The following is a 27573-nucleotide window of genomic DNA, read 5'->3' on the forward strand; positions in this document are numbered from 1 at the left end:
GGCGCCGCGCAGGCCGGGGACCCGGGGCGGCCCCAAGCCGCCGGCCGCGGCCAACGGGGGCCCCTTCGCCATGGGCGGCCAGCTGGGCCGGGCCGAGCCGCGCCCCGCCGGGGGAGCCGGGACCGCGCGGCCCCTGAGCCGCCGCCTCGCCGCGGGGTAAGAGCGGCCCGGAGCCCCCTCCCGGAGCCCCCATCTACCGGAGCCCCGTCTCCCGCCCCCCTTCCGGACCCCCCATCCCTCCCGGCCCGGACCCCCATCCCCCGGAGCCCCATCCCTCCCGGCCCGGACCCCCCATCTCCCGGAGCCCCGTCTCCCGGCCCGAGCCCCCATCTCCCGGAGCCCCCATCTCCCGGCCCGCCCCCCATCTCCCGGAGCCCCATCCCGGACCCCCCATCTACCGGAGCCCCATCCCTCCCGGCCCGGACCCCCATCTCCCGGAGCCCCGTCTCCCGCCCCCCTTCCGGACCCCCCATCCCTCCCGGCCCGGACCCCCCATCCCTCCCGGCCCGGACCCCCCATCCCTCCCGGCCCGGACCCCCCATCTCCCGGACCCCCCATCTCCCGGAGCCCCATCCCTCCCGGCCCGGACCCCCCATCTACCGGAGCCCCGTCTCCCGCGCCCCTTCCGGACCCCCCATCCCTCCCGGCCCGGACCCCCCATCCCCCGGACCCCCCATCTCCCGGACCCCCATCCCTCCTGGCCCGGACCCCCCATCCCCCGGACCCCCCATCTCCCGGAGCCCCATCCCTCCCGGCCCGGACCCCCCATCTCCCGGAGCCCCATCCCTCCCGGCCCGGACCCCCCATCTCCCGGAGCCCCATCCCTCCCGGCCCGGACCCCCCATCTCCCGGAGCCCCATCCCTCCCGGCCCGGACCCCCCATCTCCCGGAGCCCCATCCCTCCCGGCCCGGACCCCCCATCTCCCGGAGCCCCATCCCTCCCGGCCCGGACCCCCCATCTCCCGGAGCCCCCGTCTCCCGGCCCGCCCCCCATCTCCCGGAGCCCCCATCTCCCGGCCCGCCCCCCATCTCCCGGAGCCCCCATCTCCCGGCCCGCCCCCCATCTCCCGGAGCCCCATCCCGGACCCCCCATCTACCGGAGCCCCATCCCTCCCGGCCCGCCCCCCATCTCCCGGAGCCCCATCCCGGACCCCCCATCTACCGGAGCCCCATCCCTCCCGGCCCGGACCCCCATCTACCGGAGCCCCGTCTCCCGCCCCCCTCCCGGACCCCCCATCTCCCGGAGCCCCCATCTCCCGGAGCCCCCATCTCCCGGAGCCCCCATCTCCCGGAGCCCCCATCTCCCGGAGCCCCCATCTCCCGGAGCCCCATCCCTCCCGGCCCGGACCCCCCATCTCCCGGAGCCCCCATCTCCCGGAGCCCCATCCCTCCCGGCCCGGACCCCCATCTACCGGAGCCCCATCCCTCCCGGCCCGGACCCCCCATCTCCCGGAGCCCCGTCTCCCGGCCCGAGCCCCCATCTCCCGGAGCCCCATCCCGGACCCCCCATCTACCGGCCCGCCCCCCCATCTCCCGGAGCCCCATCCCTCCCGGCCCCCCCATCTCCCGGAGCCCCATCCCTCCCGGCCCCCCCATCTCCCGGAGCCCCATCTCCCGGAGCCCCATCTCCCCCTCCATCTCCCGGCCCGGCCCCTCCATCTCCCAGCCCGGCCCCCCATCTACCGGAGCCCCGTCTCTCGCCCCCCCTTCCGGACCCCCCATCTCCCGGCCCGACCCGACCCCCCATCTACCGGAGCCCCATCCCTCCCGGACCCCTCTTCCGGACCCCCCATCTTCCGGAGCCCCATCTCCCCCCCCCCCCATCTCCCGGCCCGACCCCCCATCTACCGGAGCCCCGTCTCCCGCCTCCCCATTCCGGATCCCCATTTCCCGGACCCCTCCCTCCTGGACCCCCCCATCTCCCGGCCTGAACCCCCATCTCACGGACCCCCATCTCACGGACCCCCCATTTCCCAGCCCCATCCCTCCCAGCCCGGACCCCCATCTCACGGACCCCCCTTCCGACTCCCCCCCGGCCCAGACCCCCCCGACCTGCTCCCCATGGCCCGGCCCCCCTTTTTCCAACCCCCCCAGCTCTCCATCTCCTGGTCCCCCTCGGCCCCCATCACCCCGACCCGCTTCCCATCACCCAGCCCCCCCTTTCCGACCCCCCCCCCACTAGCTCCTCATCTCCTGGCCCAATCCTCCCTTCCCGGCCTCCCTCACCCCGACCTCCTCCTTGTCTCCTGGCCCAATCACCCCTTTCCGGCCTCCCTCACCCCGACCTGCTCCCCGTCTCCTGGGCCGGCCCCCCCTTTCCAACCTCTGCCAGCCTCCCTCACCTCAACCCGCTCCCCATCTCCTATCCCAGCCCCCCGCTTCCCGACCCCCCCCCCAGTTCCCCTCACCCCAGCCCCGTCCCCATCGCCCGGCCCCCCCTTTCCGACCCATCCCCACCCCAGCTCCTTCCTCCTGGCCCAGACCTCCCTTTTCGACCCCACCCCGACCCGCTCCCCATCTCCTGGCCCGGCCCCCCCCTTTTGACCCCACTCCGACTGGCTACCCATCTCCCGCCCTGTGCCCGGTCCCCCTCACCGCAACCTGCTCCCCATCGCCCGCCCCCCCTTCCTGGCCCCTCTCACTCCAACCCGCTTTCTGACACCCCCCAGCCTCCCTCACCCCGACCCGCTCCGTCTCCCGGCCCCCCTCTTTCTGACCCCCCCGACCGCTCCCCATCTCCCAGCCTGACCCCCCGCCTCGCATTGGGGTAAGAGCGGACCCAGCCCCCCCTTTCCGACACGCCCCAGCCACCCCTCTCTCCAACCCACTCCCCATCTCCCGGCTCAACCCCCCCTTTCCAACACCCCCGGCCTCCCTCACCCTGACCCACTCACCATTTCTCGGCCTGATCCCCTTCCTTGCCTTGCTTCGGGGTAAGAGCAGACCCGGCCCGCCCTTTCCGACACCCCCGGCCTCTCCTCACCCCGACCCACTCACCATCTCCCGACCCCCTGCCTCGCCTTGGGGTAAGAGCGGACCTGGCCCCCTCCCAGCCCCCTCTGACCCCCCCGGCTTTCCCTCACCCCGACTCAGTGCCTCGCCTCAGGGTAAGAGCGGACCTGACCCTCCACCCAATCCCACTGACCCCCCCGGCCCTTCCCCCTTGTCCCCCTTTAACTCCCAGCCCTTCCCCTCACTCCGTCCCCCACACTGCCACCCTCCGGCGTGTCCCCTCACTCTGTTCCCCTCACTGACCCCCCTCCCCCTCAGCCTTTCCTCTCATCCCGTCCCCCCAGCTGACCTCCTGGCCCTTGCCCCAGTCCCCCTGCCTACCTGACCCCGGCCCCCCCACTGACTTTCTCCCAGCCTCACCCCGATCCACCCCACTGACCCCTCCTGGTCCTTCCCCGCACACTGACCCCCCCAGCCTCATCCACCCCTCATCTCCCAGCCTGCCATGTCTCCTCTCCTTGGGGTAAGAGCAGACCGACACCCCCGCCAGCCGTTCCCCCTCACCCCAACCCACTGATCCCTCCCAGCCTCCCCATACCCCTACCCACCCCCCATCTCCCAGCCTGTCCCTCCGCCTCATCTTGGGGTAAGAGAGGGCTGACCACCTGCACCCCAGCCCTTTCCCCTCACCCTGGGCCCCTGACCTGCCCAGCCTCCCCTCACCAGCCCAACACCCCCCAACCTAGCCCTTGCTCCTCACCCTCTGACTAGCCCGTCTTCCCTCCAGCCCAACCCCATGCCTCACCTTGGGGTAAGTGCGGACCGACCCTCCCCAGCCTTCCCCCTCACCCATTGATCCCCTCAGCCCGACCTGCCTCCTTGCCCCTTCACCACTGATCCCCTCACCCCCCACACCCTGACCTGCTCCTCCATCGCTCCCTGCACTCTCTCAGCTATGACTCCCCCATCACCTCCTAGCCCAACCTGCCACCTCGCATTTGGGTAAGGACTGGACATACTACCCCCCAGCCCAACCTGCTACCTCAGGCCCCCTTACTCCTGCCTGCCCATCAGCCCCAGCCGGCCACCTCACCTTTAATTAAGGACTGGACCAGTCCTGCCAGCTCCCCTTTCAGTCTGCTGTACTCTCCCCCCCTGCCCTCGACATACCCCCGCCCTTTCCCCTGCTCCCATTCTCAGCCTGGACCACTGCCTTGCCTTCATCCCCAGCCCTCCCTCACTCTGACCCCTGCTCAACCCATCCACTCCTCTCTCCTCTTTTCCCCCCCTCCATCCACTCCTTGGCCTTTGGGTAAAGACCAGACTGCCCCCTCACCCCCAACTTGACCTGCCACCTCTCCTTCAGGAAAGGACCAGACCTGCCTCCTAGCCCAACCCCGGGGCTCCCACCCCTCTGCTTCTCTTTCTGGTAAAGATGGGACCCACCTGCCCCAGCCTCCTCCTCCCATCCTCCTCATTTCTCCTGATGCATCTCCTTTGGGTAAGGAGAGGACTGAAACCCCCCCCCCCCCCAGCCCTGCTCCGGGGGCAGCTCCATCCCAGCACAATTCCTCATCCCCAACCCAATCCATGCTGCCTGCCTCTCTCTCCTTCAAGTAAGGACAAGATGGATCCCTCCTCCCCATTGCTCCCTCCCCAACCCCCATTCGGGGGTGGGGCAGCCCCCTCTCCATTATCCTCCTGTCCTTGCTGTCCCTCCTGGCCCCCTCAACCGAACTCCCATTCAACTTTCCTTGGCCCTGCTATCCCCAGCCCTTCTGGAGAACGGCCCCCCCTTCCCTCCCCACTGTCTGATCTTCTCCCCTCTTATGCTGCTCCTGGGGCACCCCTTCTTCCAGCATTGGGCAGCAGGCCCCATCTTGGAGCTACGGGGTGGGGAGGCTCCATGCTTTTGGTGGATTCTGGGGCTAGGTCTCTTCCCCAAGCACATGTCTCTGTTCTGAAGGTACCAACTTGGGAAGAACATCCAGAGGGTTTACCTCCCTCCTGGTATCAGGCCTGGGGAATGCAGACAGGTAGCAGAGAGCTGGTACCACAGTGTGTGAAGCCCCCTTCTCTAGGCAGGAGAGGAAACCCTCTTGCAGGGCGTTCTCCATGCAGCTCTGTGGGGTGCTTGGGCTGTGTGGGGTTCTACCCCACTCCACACAAGCTCATAAGCAATCAACTGGGTCAGGAGAGATGGGTGGAGCAAGTAGGAGTGGGGGAACTCCCTCACTTCTCTCTGTGATTTTGGCCAGGTTTCCTAGGGATTTTTTGCATTTCTGCAGCATGCTGCAATGGATACTCTGCATGTGTACACAAGAAAGTCTAGAGCTCCATGGCATTATCCCAACATGTGCAGGGAGTGGGGAATGCTCTGGGTCCTCACAAGTTGCTGTCCCCTTAGTTTGGCATGGGTGGGCAAAAATGGGGTGAGCACAGCAGCATCTTAGGGAAGGAATGATCTTAGCAGCCACATGTAAGCCCTTTGGGGTAGGGAGTAGACCACCTTGTTCTCTGTGTGTGTGTGTACAGCGCCTAGCAGAATAGGGTCCTGTTCCTTGACTAGGGCTCCCAATAACACATGCTGCTGTTACCGCTATTAATGTAAATAGCGATGGCCTCTCACTCCTGGTCTCTAAGGTCTTGGCCACACTTACTACTTATAGGTTCTTAAAGCTCAAAAACTCTGTTTATAATGGCTAACAAAGTTTGTGCCTGTTACATGGATCTCCTGCTGCCTATTTACCAGCACATTAACCATGTTTGAGCCTGTTGAAAATAGTTTAGCTGTAGTATGCAGTACACAAACTTTGTTAACCAGTTCTCAGAATTGGTCTGATTTGTGCTTGGTGTGGCTAGGGCATTGCTGAGATGCAGGCTTGATATTTATGTCCCCTGCAGATTTATTTGATTCCCTGCAGAAAAATGACTTTCTCACGGGGAAGCAAAGGGAGGCCACCAGAGCAATCACGCGACCCTCCCAAGCAATATGTTTCCAGGTGCCTAGGGCAGCCGGCAGAGAGGTAAATCACTGTAGGGCAGCAGTTAGGACTGGGGAAGACCCAGATAGTGGTTCCGAACCTGTGCCAGCTCAGCAGCTGGGCTCGGGAGGACGGGACTTCCTCCTCCCCTGCATGGCATCTGGGGCCGGGTCAGACCCACCCCCAGATTTCTCCCCCAGCTGCAGTAAGCTCTGCAAACCCCCCGCCCCTGCTTCCTGCACCCATTGCTCCTCAGTTACTGGGGGAGGGATCCCTGTACAGGGAGCTGCTCCGCCATCTGCCCAACCCTGTACATCCAGACCTGCCCCCGCTGAGCCAAACCCCCCTGCACTCAGAATCCCCCTCATGAGCCCCACTCCCCCAGCATCTGGACCCCCCAGTAAGTCCCCCAGACTCCCTGCCAAGTTGTGTATTCCCCAGACCCACCGCTGCTGAGCCCCAACCTCCTTCACCTGGACCCCCCTGCAGAGTCCCATTACCATTGCACCCAGACCCCGCCTCCATGTATCCAGATCCACTCCACACCCAGATCCCCCACTGAGCAGCCCACACCCAGATTGCCCCAAACAGAACCCTCTCAACCCCCACCTGGATCCCCCCCCCCCATTTGGATCTTGCCTTACTGAGCCTACCTGCTTGCACCTGGCATGGAGGGGCAAGGCCCTGGGGTGTTTCTGGTGTAGGCCGGGCCCTTGTGCTATGGCAGGGTTGGGTGCAGTCTCACCTCTGTGTCCGGGGCGGGGGGCTGCACAGTGATCTCCCATCTCTGTGTAGCCAGTGTCCTGTGCTCCCCAGTGCCATGCTGGAGCCTCCACATTTATTTGAAAGATAAAATTTGCAGCATTTTAAAATATTGTGCACAGAATTTTAATTTTTTTGGCACAGAATTCCTTCAGGAGTATATTGTAGAACCAAACAGTGTGGAGAGAATTCACGTCCTGCCCAGAGACTGTCTTCTGCAAGACTGGCCTAGGGTCGAGGCACTTTGGCTTATTTTGGAATGGCTCCTCTCCACTTAGTTCAAGCCAAAGCTTAGATTTTGCAGGAGACTACTATAGAAGTTGAAATCTGAGGTTCTGTTTTCAGAGCTGCATATTTCTCCTGTTCCTAGCAATGAGTCAACTTTCATAAACTATTCCTCACTACTTCATGAGTAACAGTGACTTGGTTGCAGCTGGAATGTTTGTGTCTCTATGGAGTTGGTGGGAGAACTGCTTACCCAGAGTCACTGCCAAGTGATGTTTCATTGGCTTCCTATTAAATAGGCTGGAGGGGGGACTCTCCAAATAGATTAGTATTTGTTTGGTGCTGCCGCATGCTAATGGTTCCGTGGATGTTTTCCCTGTTGTCTGGCCCGTATTCTGAAGTGGGAAATAGTCAGATGATCCTGATGGATTTTACTGCACCAACATCTCTTCTACAAAGAAAGTGTAGTTTCGAAGGGTAGTTCTCACCAAAAATGGTTGCTTTGCCCTAGTCCCCTACTGTAGCAGAAGCGTTCCATTCTCTAGGATATCACCATGAAGTTTAAACTGGTATGGTATTTTCTCGCTGTTGTGTGTTGTTGCTGTATGGAGATGTACGCTCTGCCAGCATCGTAGAGGAAGCTGTGTTTTGGTGAGGCTGTGTGTAGATACTGTGTAATTCTGGTCACTTACGAATTGTTGGGGGTGATTCCTTGTAATGACTAAAGCAGCCCTTTTCTGAACCTTTCTAGTTTTTCCTTGCAACAGATAATTGCAGCTTAAACTCATTTGATCCCTTGCAATGCGTGGAGTCTCTTGGGGTTAGCAAGAAGTACGTTAGCTAGCCGCCCACTTATACCCTGTGGTCTTTCTCTACAGGGATCACCTGACTCCACCAACTCCCTTTGCGCTGACTCCTCGACACCGGTATCCAATTCAGCAGGCCCAGTACTCCTCGTTGGGGGCCCTGCCCACAGTATGCCTGGATGGCTACCAGAGGAAAAGCCTGCTATCTGCTCGCAACTCCAGCATGGTGCACAGCCCAGTGACAGTGAAGATTGCACGTCCGGACAGCAACCTGGCCCGCTCTCCACTGTGAGTACCACTTAATCAGTGACCCTTCAGTATCCCACAGCACATGTGGTACACACGAGGTACACGCATACAACCAGTGCTCAAATACACTTGTATCTTGTATTAAAGATTACTGAGTGCTGAGCAGAGTAGTGTTCCCCTTTAGAGGGCAGGAGCCCTGCTTCTCCCAGATCCTGCACTTACTGGTAGCAAGCAGATTGTATCTCCTGCATGGCGACTTGCTCTGGATGCACTGAGGCGGGTGTGCACTGGTGGTTTCACTTACGCATCACTTCGCACTACTTACAGCTCTGTAAAACCTCCCCTTAATTAATCGCAGAGGGGAGAGTAGCCTGCTTGGGGAAAATGGGTAGTTCACTCTTCTGTTTGCTCGCTTGATGCTCTCTTCTCTGAGGGAGTGTCTGTTGCTCATGGCCCTGTAGTGACCTTTTAATCCCCATCTGAAGTATCGCTTTATTGCCATGGAAAGGCTTGTGAGGTCACAAGCTAGTCCTGAAGGTGCATTGGAGATGCTGCCTAGATTATTTCTCTTTCTTTAGAGGGGGGCCAGTCTTCAGATGTGCTGGGCTGTTCAGGCGCAGGGGAGCTCAGCACATCCATCACTGCTAATGGGGAGGAGGTGGGGGCCCACTCTCCCTTAACTCATGACTTTACATTGCAGCCTGGAGCAGCTGGTTTCACCAATGGCCTTGTCATGCAATAGCTCCCTGGACCCATGTGCAAAGGAGACTGTACTGAGTGCCCTCAAAGAGAGCAGGAAGAGGGCTGTGGAGGAGGAGGACCAGAGTTTCCCTAGTGGTCAGGAGAACAAAAGAAGGTAATACATTAGGGGGCTGGATGCTATCTTTGTGTGTCTGAAGCGGTGCTGTAGGTGTCAGGTGCTTCACTATCTTCATAATAGATATCCAGGCAGCATGCTAGCTGTGAACATGGGAGCAATCAGCTGGCCTTTCCAGTGTGGCCAGTAATCCGAAACAGAACTTGACTATTAAAGGTGGTCGGCAAGAGGAAACCAATCTGGTATCTGTGCCCTTCCAACTACCTTCAGGAAGCCTAGAAGAATCCTCTTTTGAGGAAGAGGGGAAAACTTTGTTTGGGTTTCTATCGTGGAAGTTTTAAATGCCAAGCCTGGTCTCCCCTGCTTTGGTGGAGGTCTTTGACAGCTTTCAATCCACACGCCAGGCCTCTATCTCAGCACTTGGGTGAAGGAGTTGGAATCCTAAAAGAGAATCACTTCCATCTGCTTGGATTCTTAAGTCTGGTTTATTAACTTCCATTTAAACATAACCATCCCTTCCCCTCACTTCATCAGGTCTCACTTCCATATTATTTTTATCATAAACCAATCAGTTCTCCAGTCAGCCTCAGTCTTTAGAGAGAAATGGGATACATGTGTCCTGAATTTCTGATGTAAAACAAAACATGACAGTTTAAAATCTGTTGAGATCTCCTTTATATAGCTCAATAAGCAAAAAAAGCATGCATGTTTTTCCTTCAAGAAATGGTGGGGGAAATATTTCCCAGTTTCCATTCGTTATTTTTAATGAGAACACCAGACCTTAGGTCTCAGACACATAGCTTCAGCAGTATCTTTCCCCAGGATTTTAGGAAGGAGTAGGATATAAATCGGTGGATGCCATCCTCTTTCTGGTGGAGTCCTCTTGCAAATGCCCTAGCGTAGTTGTGCTGTCCTCTCTTCCATCTGTGTTTTCCTTCTGTCCATTTCTGTATGTGTGGGTTTAATTTGTTTTGTGACTCCCCATGTTTGTCCCTTGCTTGCCATGAGGCTGCTTGCAGTGGGGAAATCCACTGGGGCTGGGTTCTATGGGCTCTTGCAGATGAATTGAGTGCTAGAGAACCGGAGAAGAGAAGCTTGGGCTGATGAGATACTGTTTGAGTCCGTCACCGTGAATGCTGCTCCTGGCCCCACAGTTGGATGTCAGTTTGAGAGCTTTCAGGGAGCAACCAGTTGCTTTTCCCACTGCTGCAGGAGCACACTTTCACTTGGAGTTGTAGTGACTTATGCAGCTTTCTCCTCTCTCCTTTGCTCTTCTCTGTGCCTCTTGGACTAGTGAATGTCTGGTCCCACCTCCTAAAGTGTGTGTGGGGATAGGATGAATACAATCCTACAAAGCGGGGTAGAAGGTGAGCATGGATGTTGACACTTCATTCTCCTTCCTGACATTGGCTCCACAAATCCCCACTAATATTGAGTGCCCAGCTGTGTAACAGTAACCCATTTCAAAGCACTGAGCCAGCGGGGGAGCGTGAGGAGGTTATGTAGGCAGAAAGCTCACTGCTCAGTGGCTTGAGTTGTGGGCCAAACAGCGCTTGTCAGCTATGTCAGATCTTAGCACCAATGCTCTGAGGGCGCCTTTGTGCTGCCAGCGGTTATGCCTGGCACGCAGGCAGCACCTGGTGTGGCTTGCACTTGAGAAATGCAGTCAAGCTCAGCAGTAGAACTGACCAGAGGATGACAATTCTGTTTTAAGGCAACTTTCAAGGTTTTGAAATTGGTTTTCATTCCATGTTGGAACAAAAACTAAAACTTCTGAACGTTTTCATGAAAACAGAGTTCTGTCAGTGTTGATTTTCAGATGAAAACATGGGTGGGGAGGTCCGTCTGGTCATATGCCTGTCTAGTTAGGGCAGTGGGTGTAGGATGGAGGTTCTCAAACTGGGGGTTGGGACCCCTCAGGGGATCACGAGGTTATTACATGGGGGGGTCCCGAGCTGTCAGCCTCCACCCCAAACCCTGCTTTGCCTCCAGCATTTATAATGGTGTTAAATATATAAAAAAGTGTTTTTAATTTGTAACGGGGTGACTCACTCAGAGGTTTATGTGAAAGGGGTCACCAGTACAAAAGTTTGAGAACGACTGATGTAGGAGTTCTTGGTTCCAGAGCGGAGATTTTCATCACATATTCCTGGATTGTGTGGGTCCTTCTGAACACTGAGGATTTCCTCGTATCTTTTTCTTGCAGACGCCATGACAGCAGTGGCAGTGGGCAGTCTGCGTTTGAGCCTCTGGTAGCTAATGGAGCCCCAGCTTCTCTTGTACCCAAGTAAGTGCCTGCTAAACTGTAAAGGGGCTAGTGTTGGCTAAAGAGCAAAGCCAAAAGGCTCTGCAGACTTGGCCAGTCGAGTGGAGGCCAGAGGAAAAGGCACTGTGCTTTTCCTTCATGAAGTGCAATTTATTGAAATAGCAGGCAGGGCTAGAGCTGGGCTTCCTGTCCTGTGACCCAAGCATTGCGGAGCTCTGCACCCTCACTGTGGGAGAAAAGACTTCTGGGAGGTGTCCAGTGCGGTGCTGGATCCTCTCTATATGGAGGGGAGCTTGGCCTGAGCTGCTGGCAGCCCCCTTGTCAAGATCTCGGTTGCACAAGCTGAAAAAGGAAAACTGAAAACCCTGCCCCTCCCTCAAAAATCACCCAGACTAACCTGTCAGAGAGAGAGAGTCTGGGTGGGAGACTCTCAAAACATGTGGATGCTGGGAGTGCATGAAATTAGAACTGGAAAAAACTTTTTTTTAGTGAATAATAAAATCACTGAAAAATGCATTTTTTGCAGCACCAAAATTGTGTGTGAATTCAAGTTAAATTCAGTGAAAAGTTTCAGCCAGAAAAAATGGAAAATCTTGAAAGTCAAAGCTGTTTTTTAAATAGTTAAATCTCTAAACAAAACATCAAGTGCTAAATAACTGAGAATAAAACATTTTGTGTGAAACAAGACAAAAAAAACCCTGAGATGAGACTCAATGTTTTGTTTTTCTCATCAAAACAAAAAACTAAGCTTTGGTTCAAATCAAAGCAAACTTTTTTGGCTCAGCCCCCAAATTGAAAATTCAATGATTTACTTAGCTTCATTAGCAACCTTCTCTCCCTCTTTCTCTAGGCCAGGCACTTTGAAGAGGGCCCTCGTTTCCCAGTGCCTAGACGATTGCTTGAGCAAGAGATCGCGCACTTCTTCCATCGGCTCCATGAACAACACATATGCTGGTGGGATTCCCAGCTCCATCCGCAATGCCATCGCTAGCTCCTACAGCTCCACCCAGGGACTCTCGAAGGTAGGACACAGCGTTTCTAATAAAACACCTGGAATTCACAGGAGACATGGTGGTTTGGGGTGGCATGGCCCTATGAGAATAAGGCAGCATTGCCACATGCCTGGCAATAAACGTGAGTAGTCTCTCTCCAGCTTCATGCAGCACAAAAACCTTCAGCAGAGCATCTCAAGCAAAATGTAAACTGTAGCATTGCCTGTCCTCAACATGCCCATCAGGAGGCAGTGCTTTGCCATCCTCAGCACTGGCTAAAGCCGAGGGGTATCATGGAATTGAGCCCCCTCAAATAGACCAGAACACACTGTGGTTTCCTTATGACTTAGTTTCAGTTGGATGGTGCTCAATTTGGATTGTTCTAGGTAAAACAAAATGTAAAATCAGAACCATTCTCCTGTCATGCCACCCCCTTTCAGGCTGTAATTGGCCAATGTTTGAGTCCAGCATTTTCAGCTTTGATCCAGGGCTCTTAGTCAACTGCTAATCTACCAAAAAAATGGTGTTGAAATGACTCCTTTGTCATCAGACAGGACTGTAAAATTGCAGATGCAGCATAAGGGGGAAAAGGGGATAAACAGTGAGGTGGCAAAATTTGTAGATGACACAAAATTACTAAAGATAGTTAAGACCCAGGCAGACTGCGAAGAGCTACAAAGGATCTCTTAAAACTGGGTGACTGGGCAACAAAATGGCAGTTGTAATTCGATGTTGATAAATGCGAAGTAATGCACATGGGAAAACATAATCCCAGCTATATATATAAAATGATGGGGTCTAAATTAGCTGTTACCACTAAAGAAAGCGATCTTGGAGTCATTGCGGATAGTTCTCTGAAAACATCCGCTCAATGTTCAGCGGCAGTCAAAAAAGCGAACAGAATGCTGTGAATAATTAAGAAAGGGATAGATAATAGGACAGAAAATATCACGTTGTCTCTATATAAATCCATGATACGCCCACAACTTGAATACTGTGTGCAGATGTGGTCGCCCCATCTCAAAAAAGATATAATGGAATTGGAAAAGATTCAGAAAAGGGCAACAAAAATTATTAGGGGTATGGAACGGCTTCTGTATGAGGAGAGATTAATAAGACTGGGACTTTTCAGCTTGGAAAAGAGACCGCTAAGGCGAGATATGGTTGAGGTCTATAAAACCATGACTGGTGTAGAGAAAGTAGATAAGGAAGTGTTGTTTACTACTTCTCGTAACACAAGAACTAGGGGTCACCAAATGAAATGAATAGGCAGCGGGTTTAAAACAAATAAAAGGAAGTATTTCTTCACATAACTCACAGTCAACCTATGGAACTCCTTGCCAGAGGATGTTGTGAAGGCCAAGATATAACAGAGTTCAAAAAAGAACTAGATAAATTCATGGAGGATAGGTCCTTCAGTGGCTATTAGTCAGGATGGGCAGGGATGGTGTCTCTAGCCTCTGTTTGCCAGAAGCTGGGAATGGGTAATGAGATGGTTCACTTGATGATTACCTGTTCTGTTCATTCCTTATGGGACACCTGCACTGGCCACTGTCAGAAGACATGATACTGAGCTAGATGGACCTTTGGTATGACCCAGTAGGGCCATTCTTATGTTCTTATAAGAGCAGATAACTGAACTTTACTAGCTAGTAGCCTATCCTTGTGCAGGCTTAACTGCTGCTGTTCTACTCTCTCTCTTGTACCTCCTCGTCTCCTGAGCCACTTTAGGGCATCAAACCTGATACACCTTTTTAAAATAAATCCATGGGAAAACGACATTGAATATTGCATGCAGTTCTGATCTCCCCATCAAAAAAAATATTAATTTGGAAAAAGTACAGAGAAAGGCAACAAAAATGAGTGGTACGGAACAGCTTCCGTATGAGGAGACATTAATAAGACTGGGACTATTCAGCTTGGAAAAGAGATGACTGGGGGGGGGGCGGATATGACAGAGATCTAGAAGATCATGAATGGTGTGGTGAAAGGGAATAAGGAAGTGTTATTTACCTCCTCATATAACACAAGAATCAGGGCTCACCCAATGCAATTAATAGCAGGTTTTAAACAAACAGAAGGAAGTATTTCTTCACACAGCGCACAGTCAACCTGTGGAACTCATTGCCAAGGGATGTTGTGAAGGCCAAAACTATTACAGGGTTCAAAAAGGAATTAGATAAGTTCACGGAGGATAGGTCCATCAGTGGCTGTAAGCCAAGATGGTCAGGGATGCAACCGCATGCTCTGAGTGTTCCCTAAGCCTCTGACTGCCAGAAGCTGGGGCTGGATGATAGGATAAATCGCTTGATGATTGCCATGTTCTGTTCATTTCCTCTGAAGTATTTGTCACTGTCCACTGTTAGAAGACAGGATACGGGGCTAGATGGACCCTTGCTGTGACCCAGTATAGCCATTCCTGTTCTTACAATTCCTGTAGGAAGTGTTCCCTAGGTTCAGTCTCACCTGAAATGTACCACTTTCAATGAAAAAATGGTACAGTCCCTGAGGTAGGATTGACGGTATCTTGTGCAGTGTTGCTGAGAACATAGCCTGTTCTCGCCAGAGTAACTCGATGTGTGCTAATGGATCTAGGGTATGTCTACATCGCAGTTAAAAGCCTACGGCAGGCCTGAGCCACTTATTCTCAGGGCTCGAGCTAAGGGACTAATTGTCGTGTAGACATTCAGGCTCAGACTGGAGCCCAGGCTCTAGGATCCTGCAAGGAGGGCGGACCCCAGAGCTCTTCACCACAATTAAACAGCTCTGTGAGCCCAAGTCAGCTGGCATGGGCCAGTCAGGGATGTCTAATTGCAGCACAGACATATCCTACGGCTCTAGTCTCTTCACCAGCCAGATCATTGTTGCTTTATTTGTTATAAAAAGGAGCAATACAGCCTGTGGGCTGGCCAGGAGCACAGGGTATTTAGCCTCCTGATGTGAATTACTTTTTAATGGTCTCTCTCTCTGGGTTCCAGCTGTGGAAGAGAAGTGGCCCGAGTACTTCCCCTCTCTTCAGTCCGGCATCTTCCCGCTCTCAGACACCGGAGAGGCCTAGCAAGAAAGCAAGGTAACCAAGCTGTACTTCCAGTTCAGTGCAGCTCACATTTGTTGCTGATTCAGTCTAAACAGATGTTGGGGGTATCGTTCTAGCGGTATCTTATGTGCAGACTCCAGCTGGGGGGTCGCAAGGCATGTCCAGGTGGGGCTGGTGTGGCGCTTTGCACTGCCCTCTTCTTTCTCCCCAAGTCTTAAGCTCTGTGTAAGCCACCCACCTTGGGGCACTCCGACCCTTCCCTTCCAATCCATCTCGAGTCCCCTGAAGTCTGGCTAACTCTACTCTCCCTTGTTTTCCTGCTGGTGGCCTGATGCACTCTAAGGAGGCATTGCACTTGTTCCATTCTCTAGTGTCCGTAACTGTATCCTGCCTACCCTGCAGCTGATATGGATTACTGGCATGGTGACTTTCAATGCTGCACACACATCCTGCTGCTTTTGTCCATTTCCTTGGCCTGGATTGTTCGCATGTCTGGGGCTGGGAGAGAAGGAAGGGCCCAGTGCCATTTCGTTAACTAACACCCACCTCTGCTGCTCCTAACGACTCCGTCATAGCTGTCCGAGGGATACAGAGGCACCTGTCTACTTCCAGCCTCCTGTCTTAGTGCTCAGCACCTCATCCTTCTGCAGCGAGGGGTGTGTGTCTGCAGTCTGAGTGTGCGCCACATCAGTTGTAAAACAAAAATGTTGAAACAGGCTGTTTTCCCAGAATATTCACAGTGAATGTTTGGGTCTAAAGCAAAATGACTCTCAGGCCAGCAAAATGTGGCCCCCTCAGTGGTGCTCGGAGGTTAGATTTGCCTCTGCCAAGTGCTGGAGGGTTTGTGTGCAATTCTCCCTTTGCTGATATGCCAGACCTCTCCATTGTCCCAAGCTGTGGAACACAAGCGTTCGCCTTTTGCTTCCAGGCACTGCCGAGCTGTTTGGACTAGAGACAGTGCTGTGCTCAAGGCACTGGTCTTACCAGTGGTTGGCAGTTTTCTTGTGGCTTTCAAGATTATCGTTCATGGCTCGTGGGTTGTGTTAAATCTGTCCTGAAATGTTCGCAGCCCTCAGAGTGGAGGTGAGTCGGAGTGAACTGGGCCTAACGGGCTTTCTCCTGTCTCTGCAGGGAGGAGGATCCTCACTGGTCCAGCACTTCTACCCCTGTAAAATCTGACAAGGAGCTGCAGACAGAAAAGGGTGAGTGGGGACGGGGTATGGCTTGCAGAGCCACTGGGGATGCCTGCTTGGCTCAGGCTCTGCAACTGCCTTGTAAAGGAAAGGCTGCTGAAGAGTAAGAGGAGGCAAAAGTTAGAACCTTCTTTGGAAGTAAGATCTGAATGTGATCTAGAAACGGAGTAAATAGGTACAGGGCACAGCAGAGGGGGCAGGATGATGCGTCTCCACCGAGTTCCAAGCTGAGCAATGATAGGCCCCTCCCTATTTCCTCCTGCTGGTTAAATTGGACAGTGTTCTTCACTTGCTGTCCTAAGTGGTTAAACAGCTCCCATGCTTCACCCCACAGGGGGCTGAATGTGGGTGATGGAAAAGGAACCTCAGGTTTAGTTTGTATGCTGGTTAGTGGAGCACTCTGAGAGGATGGGAACAGCCATTATAAAGGGCCACTGCACTGCTGCTCTGAGTTACTGAATGGGCTCTTCAATGTAAGCAGGAGCAAGTCCTGGAGCAGTCTGTTCCACACTCCCTGGGAGACTTCGCACAAGCTGCCTCCTCAGTTTGCGGGTGTGGCCAGCCATTCATCCAGGAAACCCTGGGGTCCTGTACTCAGCTTGGCCCACTGTCTGTGGCTCTGTGCTCCGAGGCAGGGTTATCTGGAGGCAAGTCTCTCCCTCCCACTCTGACAGAAGGGCAGTGAAAGCATCGGTAAGCAAGTTCCTATGACAGGGTGTGCGAACTGACCCTCTCCTCCATCTGGGATCCCCACTTTTGATTGTTTCCTCCCATTCTAGCTTTGGAGACTCCTGTGCGGAAGAAGCAGAGTTCCTTGACCTTGCCGTCCATGTCAGGGAGCAGTGGGAAACGCAAGCGGAAGATCCAGCTGCTTTCTTCTCGCCAAGGAGACCAGCTTACCCTGGTATGTTGCCTCTACGTAGGCCCTCCTGGGCACCTCTGGCAGTGGAATACCCTGCTGCAGGTCCTCCATTTGTGGGATGGGAAGTGAAGCCAACCCCAGCTCCTGGTGTCTGGAGAGCTGCTTACTGCTGGGCTTCCCGGGCAATACTCTGGCCCACTGTGCACTCAGCACCAAGCTGAGTGGCAGACTCTGCTTCATAGCTGTTGCTGCTCAGTGTCTTTACCATGAGTTTGGCTGGGCTCTGCCTGCCTCCTTGAGGAAGAGACTAAGCTCAGGCTGTTCTTCCCTTGGCAGCCCCCACCCCCTCAGCTAGGTTATGCTGTCACAGCAGAGGACTTGGATGCAGAAAAGAAGACAGCACTGCAATGGTTCAACAAAGTCTTGGAGGATAAGACAGGTAAGGACTCCTCACGGCCTTCCCCTCCTGTTTAGGAGGTGTGGCTAGTAGGATACTTACAGTAAGTTAAAGTTATAAGCAAGAAACTGAAGAAAACACCCATCCCATAGATTTCTAAGGCCGGAAGGGACCATTATGGTTAAGAATACAAGTCCATCACGGATTCCGTGATTTTTGGTGACCTCTGCAACTTCAGTCCCAGGTGGCGCACGGCTTGGGCTTGAGCAGTGCAGGTCTCGGGCTTCTATGAATTATTGCTTATTGACCATGACCTTACTAAAAATAACCCTGACAAAATCTTAACCTTAATTAAGGTTATCTGGTGTGACTACCTGTGTAACACAGGCCAGAGAACATCACCATGTGAGTCATGCATCATACCCAGTAAAGCTGCCTTCTCCCAGGGGCTAATGAAGTTAGATTTTCTGCCACTCTTGGTCCTGAGGAGAACTTCATGAATGACTCCTTCACCGCTCCCCCCAAACCTGGGGATTTTAATCCCATGTGAGTCCTCCAGATCCTGGAGTGGGGGTGAGGTCCTTGGATCCTTTCTGAAATGTGGAGTGTCCTCCTAATTTTACTTCACTGCGTCAGGCTCCGGTTCCCTCTAGTAGCTGCCCCTGCATAGTTGGGAAGCCCTGCTAATAGCAAACTGCTTTTCTGTAGAGGGGTGTAAGCATGTTGTTTTTCTTGCTCCCCAGCAGTAGATGCCACCCCAAGCACTGCTGCAGAAACCACCCCTGCATCCAGGCCTGTGTCATTCACACTGACATCTACTGGGCCTACGTCTGTTTCGTCGGCCCCCCTGGTCACTGACACTGGCTCACTCCTGGAGAGTCTGAAGAAGATGCAGAGCAGCCAGAGTGCTCTTGTGCTTTCAGGTTTGTGCTCCAGCCAGGGCAGGAGTGACCATGGGGCTGTAGTGTGGTGAGGGGGACGAGAGAGCAGTGGGAATGTTGGCCTTTGTGGGTCACTAGCCAGTCCCAGCTTGGCAAGGCCTGGAGTTGCAATGTTGCTTCTCCCTGACACAGCTTATAAACAGCTGAGTGCTGGAAATCCCAAATGGCATTTGATTTAGTGCATCCATAACACCTCTCCAACGCAGAGTGGAACAAGAGCGGCGCAGGAGGGTCTCTAGGGGAAGCCATCCAGGTTCGAACTTGGTGGCTCACCTTGGCACCCAGAGCAGTGCTGTTTGGGTCTGGCGTTTTGCTCCAGGTAAGCTTGTCTTGGTGGCAACTTGATCATCTTCCCCCAGCCCACCGAGTCGACTTCCTTCATCACACAAATCAAACTCTGGTAATCACTCATCTGTTCATCTGTAAATGATTTTCCCTCTTCCACAGATTCGACTGGGGCTGCAGTGACATCTCAGCTGCCTCTGACAGTTCCCACAGTATTGCTGGATTCAGGTTCACTCCCTGCAGCCGTGTCTGACTCCAAGCCCGCGCTGACATTAAACTTGCCTGCTCCCTTGGCCCCTCCCTCCTCCACTGTTCAGCCTGCCAGCGGTGTGAGCAACCTGGCAATTCCTGCCTCATCCGACCTGGGCCAGACCCCCACCAAGACGTCCTCCCCACCTAAGCCCAGCATTCTCTTTGGGATGCTGAGTACACCGCCAGCCAGCCAGCCTGGACCAGCGGCGGCATCCACTGCACCCGCAGCCACCCCCATGTTCAAACCAATCTTTGGCACCCTGCCAAAAAGCGAGAGTGGGGCGCTCTCTGCAGCAGCCACCTCTCTGGCAGTCGCAGCAGCTACTGGCTCCGTGCCTCCCTCAACAGCTGCTTCCTCTGCCGCCACCACCACATTCAAGCCCCTCTTTGGGAACGTAGCAGCTGGTGCTGCCCCTGGACCAACAGCGTCTCCTTTCACATTCAAGCAGACTCCTCAGCCAGCCCCACCTGCTGACCTGACAGTGACTTCCACTACAGACACCACCTCTGTCTTCACCGGCCTCCCCAACGCCGTCTTTACGACGGCAGCTACCGCTGCCAGCCCACCGGGTGCCACCACTGACTCCAGCACAAAGCCGGCCTTCAGCTTTGGACTCGGCGTGCCGCTTGCCACCAGTGTATCCCACAGCACAACTGTCGCTGCTCCCATCTCCGCCCGAGCAAGCCAGCCGTTCCTGTTCGGAGCCTCTCCAAACCCGGCCCCTAGCACAGCAGCCAGCTTCACGCCTACCGCTCCTGTCTTCCAGTTTGGAAAGCCTGCAGCCCCCGCAGCCCCCACTACCAGTGTTCCAGCAGGCTCCGCCTTTGGCCCCGTGCCCTTGAATGCAGCACAGGCTGCTCCCAGCACCACCGCTGGCTTTAATATCTTTGGGGGCACAAATCTGACCTCTTCTACCCCACCAACCACCAGTCAGTCAACGCTGTCGTTTGGTTCCTCCACTGCTGCATTTGGGGGTTCCTTTGGAACAGGGGCAAAACTGCCCCCTCCGTATCCTGGTGCAGCTGGTCAGCCTGCGTTTGCCACTGGCGCCCCGGAGAGCCAGCAGCCCACCAGCAAACCTGCCGCTGGCCCAGCGAGCTTCAGTACCCCCGCTTTCGGCTTTGGGGCCTCCGCGGCCCAGTCCGCAGCACAGCCGGCCTTTGGGAACAGCTCCCAGCCAGTTTTCGGAGGCACCACGTCCGTGTTCTCCTTCGGAACAGCCGCCACTTCAACCGTGTCAAGTTTTGGCTCCAACACCCAGCCTACAAAGAGCAGTACGGGTAGCATGGTATTTGGCGGAAGCACCCCCTCCCCATTCCCCTTTGGGGGGCCCAGCCAGCAGAGCACAGGTGCCAGTACCTTTGGCATGGGAGCGCCTGCCCCGAGTGGGGGCACCCCCGCAGTGGCATTCAGTTTTGGGGCTGGACAGAACGGATCGGCAAGCGCAGCAACCCCCTTTGGTTCTTCTTTGACACAGAACACGCTGGGTGCCCAAAACCAGAGTGCGCCATTCGCCTTCGCTGTGCCTGGCACTCCTGACAGCAAGCCTGTGTTTGGAGGTAAGGTGCAGGGGAGGAAAGTCTGCTTAGCCCTGTTTGGGACGAAGGTTGGGCCTCTCCTTCGAGCTGGCATGAGGAGGAAGTGAGAGGCTTGAGTGGATCTAGGCAGTGACCTTGCTGTGCTTTCATTCTCCCTTTATTCCTCACCCCTCTACACTTAGGGCTGGCGCTGTTGATATTTTGCCCCCTCTGCCATGAGCCATTCCTTGGGATCAGGAGAATCCCAGATGACTGTATTTCCAGTCTTTGCATAGACTGGGGACCACTCCAGCTTGTAGCGGTGTGTCTGTGAGGGGTGCATCCACGTAGCTCAGCTCCGCAGGGGAAGGAATGGGCTGGGGTCACTCTTCTAATAGACTGAGCTGTACAAAGGTCTTTCTGCGCCAGCCAGTAGAGTAAGCTCTCCCCAGCCTGTTCTGTCCCATGGGTCTGCCGAATGGAGGCTCCAGGAAATAGGAAGGGAGTGGATGGGAGATGCAGGAGCCAGTTTTCCCAGGAACTCAAGTATTTCAGGGGGAGAGGGGAGGTGGCCACCTTGGGAAAGAGGGAAATGGAAACCCTCTGGGGTTAGTGGGGAGTGCACGTCATCTCTTCCTGTTGGGAGGCCGGGTGGACATGTTCCACCCCCTGCACAGTCTGTTCTCATCTTCTCCTTCCTCCCCTGGCTGAGCTGTAACCCCCCCCCCCCCCCCCCCCGGAGCAGAGGCTTCCCCAAAGTGCACCAGGCCCCTATCCTGCTGTGGCCTTGACACAGACTCCCCGTCCTGCTCCTCTAACCAAGGCTGACAGCGCTGTGTTGTTTTCAGGATCTCCCACTCCCTCCTTTGGGCAGAGCACGCCTGCCTCAGGAGCAGGACCTGTCGGGAGCAACAGCCTTTCCTTCGGGACCCCCAGCACTCCCGGGTCGGGCTTCGGAGGAGCAAGGCCTCCATTTGGTAAGAGACTTTCCTCATGGCTTCCTCTTCCCCCAGGTCTGCAACATGGGGGGTGATTGGGGTGTCAGTAGGAGCCCTGCCGCTAATGCAGAGCCTGCTGTGTGCTGCACTGACTTCAGACAGGCTCCCAGAGGTGAGTGTCTGTGGGCTGGCCGTTGGGTGGCTGGAAATATGTCTGACAACTGGTCCTGGAAGACAGCATTTGCCTGCCTGCTCCCTGGGATGGTGGGAAGGTTGGGTCATGGGGAGGACTGCATCCCTCTTGGTTAAGGCTGGCAGTGGCCCATGCAATCTCTCTCGCCTCCAGGACCATCAGCCCCTGCATTTTCTATCGGGGCAGGATCCAAGACTGGGCCCCGTCAGCGGCTGCAGGCACGAAGGCAGCACCCCCGCAAAAAGTAGCCTCTTGGCTCTTCCGTTGGATCGTAGCTCTGGCCCGGCTGTGAAGAGCCCCGCCAGCTACATGAGCAAAGGGGCCTAGTTCTAAGTAACCCTTCTGACGAGCAGCCAGGGCCCTGGGGTCAGGCGCTCGCTTCTGAAATCAGTTGGAGACACTTCTGGGCGACGCAGGACAGGATAAACCAAACCCTTCGTACTTGAACAGTTCCACGGCCGAGACTGGATAAACTCTGTACATATCAGCAGTGTTCCTCTTCTCCCTTCTTTCTCCAGGGCTTCATCTAGCGGCTCCTGTGCTCTCCTGACCTGACAGTTGAGCCTTGCCCATCGGCCACGTACCGAGTGCGTGGAGTGGGAGCTGGTGGGGGGATGAGGGGATGTGCGCATGGTGCCGGCCCATATGCACGTTCCCTGTGCCTGAATGGAAACCCGTGTTCTGCTCCTTCGCTTGCTGTGTCCCTGCATTCTTCCCCCTTGTAGCTTTGCTGTAAGTGAGGCTCTTCCCTCCAGGCAGATGCGTTCCCAGTCTGCTTCGTGGCTGCTGGCCCTGGAGGGAGGGTGTCTTTGCTGGCTCCAGAGGCCTTTCCCTGCATGGTGATCTCATGACTTGGTAAACACACCTCTCCCCCCTCCTCCTATGGGACTCCAGCCTCTGGTTTGAACTGGCAGGTGCTGACTTGCCAGACCGAGTCCCTGTGTGTTGGGGAGTAACTCTTGGTGCTCCAGACAGACCACCATCCAGCTCCTGCATCTGGGCCTAATTACCGCTGTGAGCAATCTGCCTTTGAATGCTCCTAAGCAGACCTTGCAACTCAGCATCTTTCGTCTCCTGCGGGAACCTAGGATAGGTTGGCAGAGCTGCCCATTGCAGGGGGTAACCTAGCCTCTGCAGCCAGGGAAGGCAGGAGGGTGGTGCTACGCCCGAAACGAGCAGAACCCGTGCCCAGAGGAGGTGGGACGCTGTCACTTACTGCCCTCTCCCGTCGTCATGCTCCTGTAGTTTTCCCTGCTCCTGTCTAAGCACTGTCTGTTGTGCTCTTCGTATATTTGCTCCTGTTTGTTCGCTCATTGAATCGAGCTTGGAGGAAGAATTGAACCGTGTGAGTGGCGGCATGTTGGTAATGCCGGATTTGCTGTGTAAAGATTTTGCGGGGAGGCTGTCTCCTAGTGGGGGATGTGCCCTGCCTAATTGGGTGTTGAGAGTAGCATCATTGTGTGGCTACTAGTGCTGAGTGAACTCTGTATCTAAATGTGATGACTGAAAGGATGGCAGCCTGGGGCGTGGGGGGCCATAGGGCCCTCGGGATGCATGGGGCTGGAAGGGTTCCCTAGGTCACGGTTTGGCAGCCTCTTTGCTGTCATGCCCTGCTCCAAGCCTAGCTCTTCTCTCCCCTGTGTCAAACCCAGCTTGCTCTTGTCTACGCATGGTCTGTAGCACATGTCCCTTCTTGCTTCCCGTCAGTGCCAGGCTTCCCTGGGACTGCACGGAGCTGCAGACCCTGCCTGAAGCCACTAAAGGGAAAGAATCCCCAACTGACATGCTTAGGACTCTGCTTTTTGCCCCCTTGTTAAACTTTCTAGCTGCTCCCCACTGAGACTGGCTCCAGGGGCCCAGTGGGAGCCAGCGGGGGGTGCTCCTGGGGCTGCCCCTGTATCTTGGAGCGGAGTGGGCCAGGGCTTCTATTCCCTCTGTTGCCCGCAGCCTCTGGGGAGCTTTCACTGGGAGGATGCCTTGTGTGCCTCGGGGAGAGGGGCTGACACGCCAAAGGCCTAGGCCCCTATGACTCCCCCACGTTCCAAGAGTGACTCTGGCCGCCAGATCTTTTTACTACTCAGAGGTGTGAGTGTGTGTCTGCCGAATCCTAAATTAACAGATATTTAAACATTTTTTAAGAAAATAAAAATTTATTTTTATATTTAAGCTAAATTGCCTTTGAATTCCTTCAAGCTTGGTTCACTGAGGTGGTCAAAAGTTCAAAGCTGTTGACTAGGATTTAGCTGTGCAGTTACCTCTGGGGAGGAGGAAGTGGTCCCTTGCAGGCCTGGAACCCACCCCTGCCAGCCATGGCAGGCTGGGCTAGCAGCTGGGAAGGGCAGCTAGCCCATGTGGTGCTTTGCCCAGAGGCGTGGGGGCAGGAAGGGCTGGCCTGCTCTGTCCGAGTGGGTGCATTCTCTTCCTGCTGGCAGGAACTGCCAGGGCTGCTTCTCCCCTGACAGTCAATGTTACATGAAATGTACTTAATTCTTTTATAATGTGCTGTATGTGGATGTGACTAAACTTTTTTATTTTTCCTTGAGACTGAGGCTTAGGAGCTCTTGCACGTCAGAGAGAGTTGGGTGTTATTTTTTTCTTCCAGGAACAATGAGCCTCTCCTGGCTGGGGAGGCAGGACATGGGCGGAAAGTCTCTGGGCTCTAGCAGCTGGGAGGTGGCTCCCTTTAGAGTGTGGGGGTGGAGGTTGCGCTGCACTCACCCCTGCCCCTTTGGAGGGCTGTAGCTGCCTTGTGTTGGGCTGTTTTCCAGCCTTTCCTTAGGGTACCAAAGCAGCCATCGTGGGCTGTGGGGGGCTCTCCCCAGTCCATGGGCACTGCCCAACTATGTAAAGAGCACCGGCCCAGCCTTGCGGGAGTTTCATTTCAGTCTGACTCGTCGCACGGTTTTGGAAAATGAGGTGAAGGGGCTCGTACCTTAAAACTGGTCCCAGACCCCCCCACCCCTCACCTGAGAGGCCGTAGCGGCACTTCTCTCCTTGCTGCCGAGCACCTGTCTGGGCCCACGCGCTGTCCTGTCGGGCGACCACTCATTCATCGCTGGTGTCAGGCCTGTGCTTTTCCAGCCTGCTGCCTTCGGGGGCGGCAATGTATGCTGTGTTCAGAGGCTCTGGAGCTTCCCAAATCCACTGGGAATTGGGGCAGTTTGGTTCTGACACGCTGTGAATGGTCCGTGGCTGTTGGTTCGTGGATGTCTTTGCTCGCTGGCTTAGATACAAGAATTGCTTCTACCCAGAAAAAAGAGGAGAGTTCAGTGTCAGCCAGTGAGCAGAGATCAAGGTAGGTGTTGGTACTCGCTGCTGTGACCGCTGGCAGGCCTGCTCCCACGCGCCTGTATTCCTGGGAGACGGGCCTGAGGGAACTGGCCTACAGAGCTCCGTTAGCAGGAGGAGGCAGCTCTTCTGGTTACCTCAGTTGACTTTCCTCCGCCACAAGCCCATTCTGCCCAGCCTCCCATCTATCTCCGTTCATGGCGGTGCTAGGCTAGAGGTGACCTACGAGGTAGAGGCCATGTATTAAGTTTTCTGGCCATGTTATGCTGCATTGGTGTGTAACTTACTGCAATTCTAACGCCCTGCAGCAGAATATAAGGAGGAGGCCTCTTGCGCCTCAGACACAGCTGGGCTCCTGCAGGCTAATTAAACTCTGTTGGGAGTATATTGCATCTGAGGCCCCTGTTCACACCAATGGGGTGTAATGCATTTCAGAGCTGAACTCCAGGCTGTCTTGGTATTCCACATCAGAGGCAGGTTGCTGGGACTGGTGGAAGAGCCGAACAGAACAATGGTGGGTGGTTGGTCTCTATTTATAGAATAAATTATCAGCAACCCAAGAGAGCCCTGTGCAGTGGTTTGTGCCCTGAAACAAACCATGTTCATAATCCGTCTTCAGGGCACGGAGGTTTCAGGCTAGTCCAGTGAAAGAACCAGGGTAGGAAGAAGTAATAGGGTCCAGATACCACCACAGACCGGGGGGGGCTGGTTCAGACACTTGCTAGAGTGTTACCCTGGGCTTGTTTTTAAACTGGCCCTGTTCTAGTTCTGGTGCTCTAAACTACCAAGCCATTTAGCAGCAGTAACGAGTCACTTTGCTGTACCTTGGTTGGGCTTGTGTTTGTCAATGGCCCTTTCCTCTTTTTCTAACGCAGTTATGCTGGGCCTGAGTTTTCCAAGCTCTCCCACCGTTCTCTGCTGTGATTAGCAAATACCAAAGCTGCCTAGTGACCAGGCCGCTGCTCTAAAGGGCCCCATCTGCTTATTGCACAGAGACCTTCCGCTGCCCGGCTTCCTCTGTAGCGGCTGGGTGAGAACTGTGTGCGTTGCAAACCTGAGTGGGCTACAGTACGTGAATGTTGACAGGGGTGGGAGGCTGGGTTTTTTTAATTACAAATGAAAACTTAGATCATTCCTGGTGCAGCTGGTGGGGATTTTTAGTGTGAATGTGCAATTTTTTCCCTTGCTTATGTCATTGATTTAAAATAAAAACAAAATTGTGCTCGATTCTGGCTGTTCTTGCACCAGTTGCTTTGTGTCCTGGGCAGCCCCAGCTCCACCCTGGCTGGCCATGCCTGTGAGATGGAAGGGGTAGGCTCAGGCAGCAACAGCCACTCTGCGCCATTCGAGAGCAGCATTTCTCAAATGTAGCTGTATGTGGCCATCGGGTTCTTCCTGCGGCCACAACAGCCTCCTGGGCAGAGATGGGGCAGGCCGCAAAGCAGCACCCCCTCCCTGCAGCATACAGGGTGGGCTTCAGCCCCCCTCTCCTGATTCAGAGACTCGGACGGCAGGCTTCCTCCCCCCCCCCCCCCTTCAGCTGCAGGGCTCTTGCTTTGGCTATAGGGTTCTGGGGACAGGTTCAACCTCTTTCCCCCCCACCCCCCTTCAGCCTTGGGGCTCTGGCAGTGGGATCCATGATTCACATCTTTGGTTGCAGGGCTCTGGGCTTCAGCCCCCCACCCCAAATCCAGCCATGGGACTCTGGGCTTCAGCCCGGCCAACCTTACTGGGCACCATGGTCAAGAGGCAAGGAGCGGGGTGAGCCTGAAGTGCAAGGCTGCAGAAGGGAGCTTGAGAATGGAGGGGGGGGAAGCAGTGGGGACCCAGGGGAGGATGAAGAGGCAGTGGGGCTGGGGGATCTGTAGGGAGAGGCTGTGGAGGCCTAAGGGGATGCATGAGGGGCAGGGAGAGGCATTGGGGGCCAGAGGTGATGGGTGGGGGTCAAGGGCACCAAAATAAATTTTGAGTCTGCAAAAAACCCCTACACACCTAAATTACAATGATTTGGATGTGCATATTTATTATTTTTTCCTAAAGTTAGGAAAATGTCAGAGCAGCCACCAGCAGCAGTTGGTGGCCACACTCTGAGGCCACCAACAAGTGTTGAGAACCCCTGTGCGGCTGCCTGCCTAGTGCTCATCAGGCTGCGGCCATCCCCTTGATCCTGTCAGCTGCTGGATTGCTCTCCTGCAGCTGCTACTCACAGATCAATCCTTGTGTGTGGTTAATACAGCAAAATTGGTAGAGCCTTCCTGCACTGAATCAATCCTGCCCTCACTAGAATAATCTCAAGACCCTGTGTCTAGTAGGATGCTCTTTACCCTTAGTCTGCAAATAGTACAGAAAAGTGTGTCCTAGCCTGGCCCAGTGGGAATGCATCACACATCAGTTGTAGGAAGAGAGGCCCTGTGCCCCTTAGTCTGGGGGTAAAAGTGGCTGTAGGTGGGTGGTGTGTGGCTGTACCAAAGCTGAAGGTCCCCTGGCTCTAGCTAGAAATATGATCCATGCTGCTTGGAGGAGGCCAGGAAGAAAGGAACATAGCAATCGCCAGCTGCTCAGAGCTGAAGACCATCAAAGCCAGTGTCCTGTCTGCCAGCTGCCAGTACCAGACGC

General features: G+C 55.1%; 1 protein-coding gene across 2 annotated transcripts; it reads left to right on the top strand.

Annotated features, from left to right (window-relative positions):
- Nucleotides 1-26184, top strand: LOC311532435 (nuclear envelope pore membrane protein POM 121-like). 2 transcript variants are annotated; one of them, XM_084650899.1, is made up of 13 exons: nucleotides 1-156; nucleotides 7802-8017; nucleotides 8679-8834; nucleotides 11002-11082; nucleotides 11912-12083; nucleotides 15032-15123; nucleotides 16222-16292; nucleotides 17063-17187; nucleotides 17482-17584; nucleotides 18289-18465; nucleotides 18931-20580; nucleotides 21387-21515; nucleotides 21823-26184. In XM_084650899.1, the coding sequence occupies exons 1-13, from the start codon at nucleotides 71-73 to the stop codon at nucleotides 21915-21917; spliced, it is 3153 nt and encodes a 1050-aa protein (XP_084507025.1). In that variant the 5' UTR covers nucleotides 1-70; the 3' UTR covers nucleotides 21918-26184. The 2 variants fall into 2 exon arrangements, with proteins under 2 accessions (XP_084507025.1, XP_084507024.1); XM_084650898.1 differs by having other exon boundaries at nucleotides 14-156; nucleotides 18286-18465.
- The last annotated feature ends 1389 nt before the right edge of the window (nucleotides 26185-27573 follow it).

This window comes from Lepidochelys olivacea (assembly GCF_965140295.1).
Source record: "Lepidochelys olivacea isolate rLepOli2 genome assembly, chromosome: 17".
Lineage (NCBI taxonomy): Eukaryota > Metazoa > Chordata > Testudines > Cheloniidae > Lepidochelys > Lepidochelys olivacea.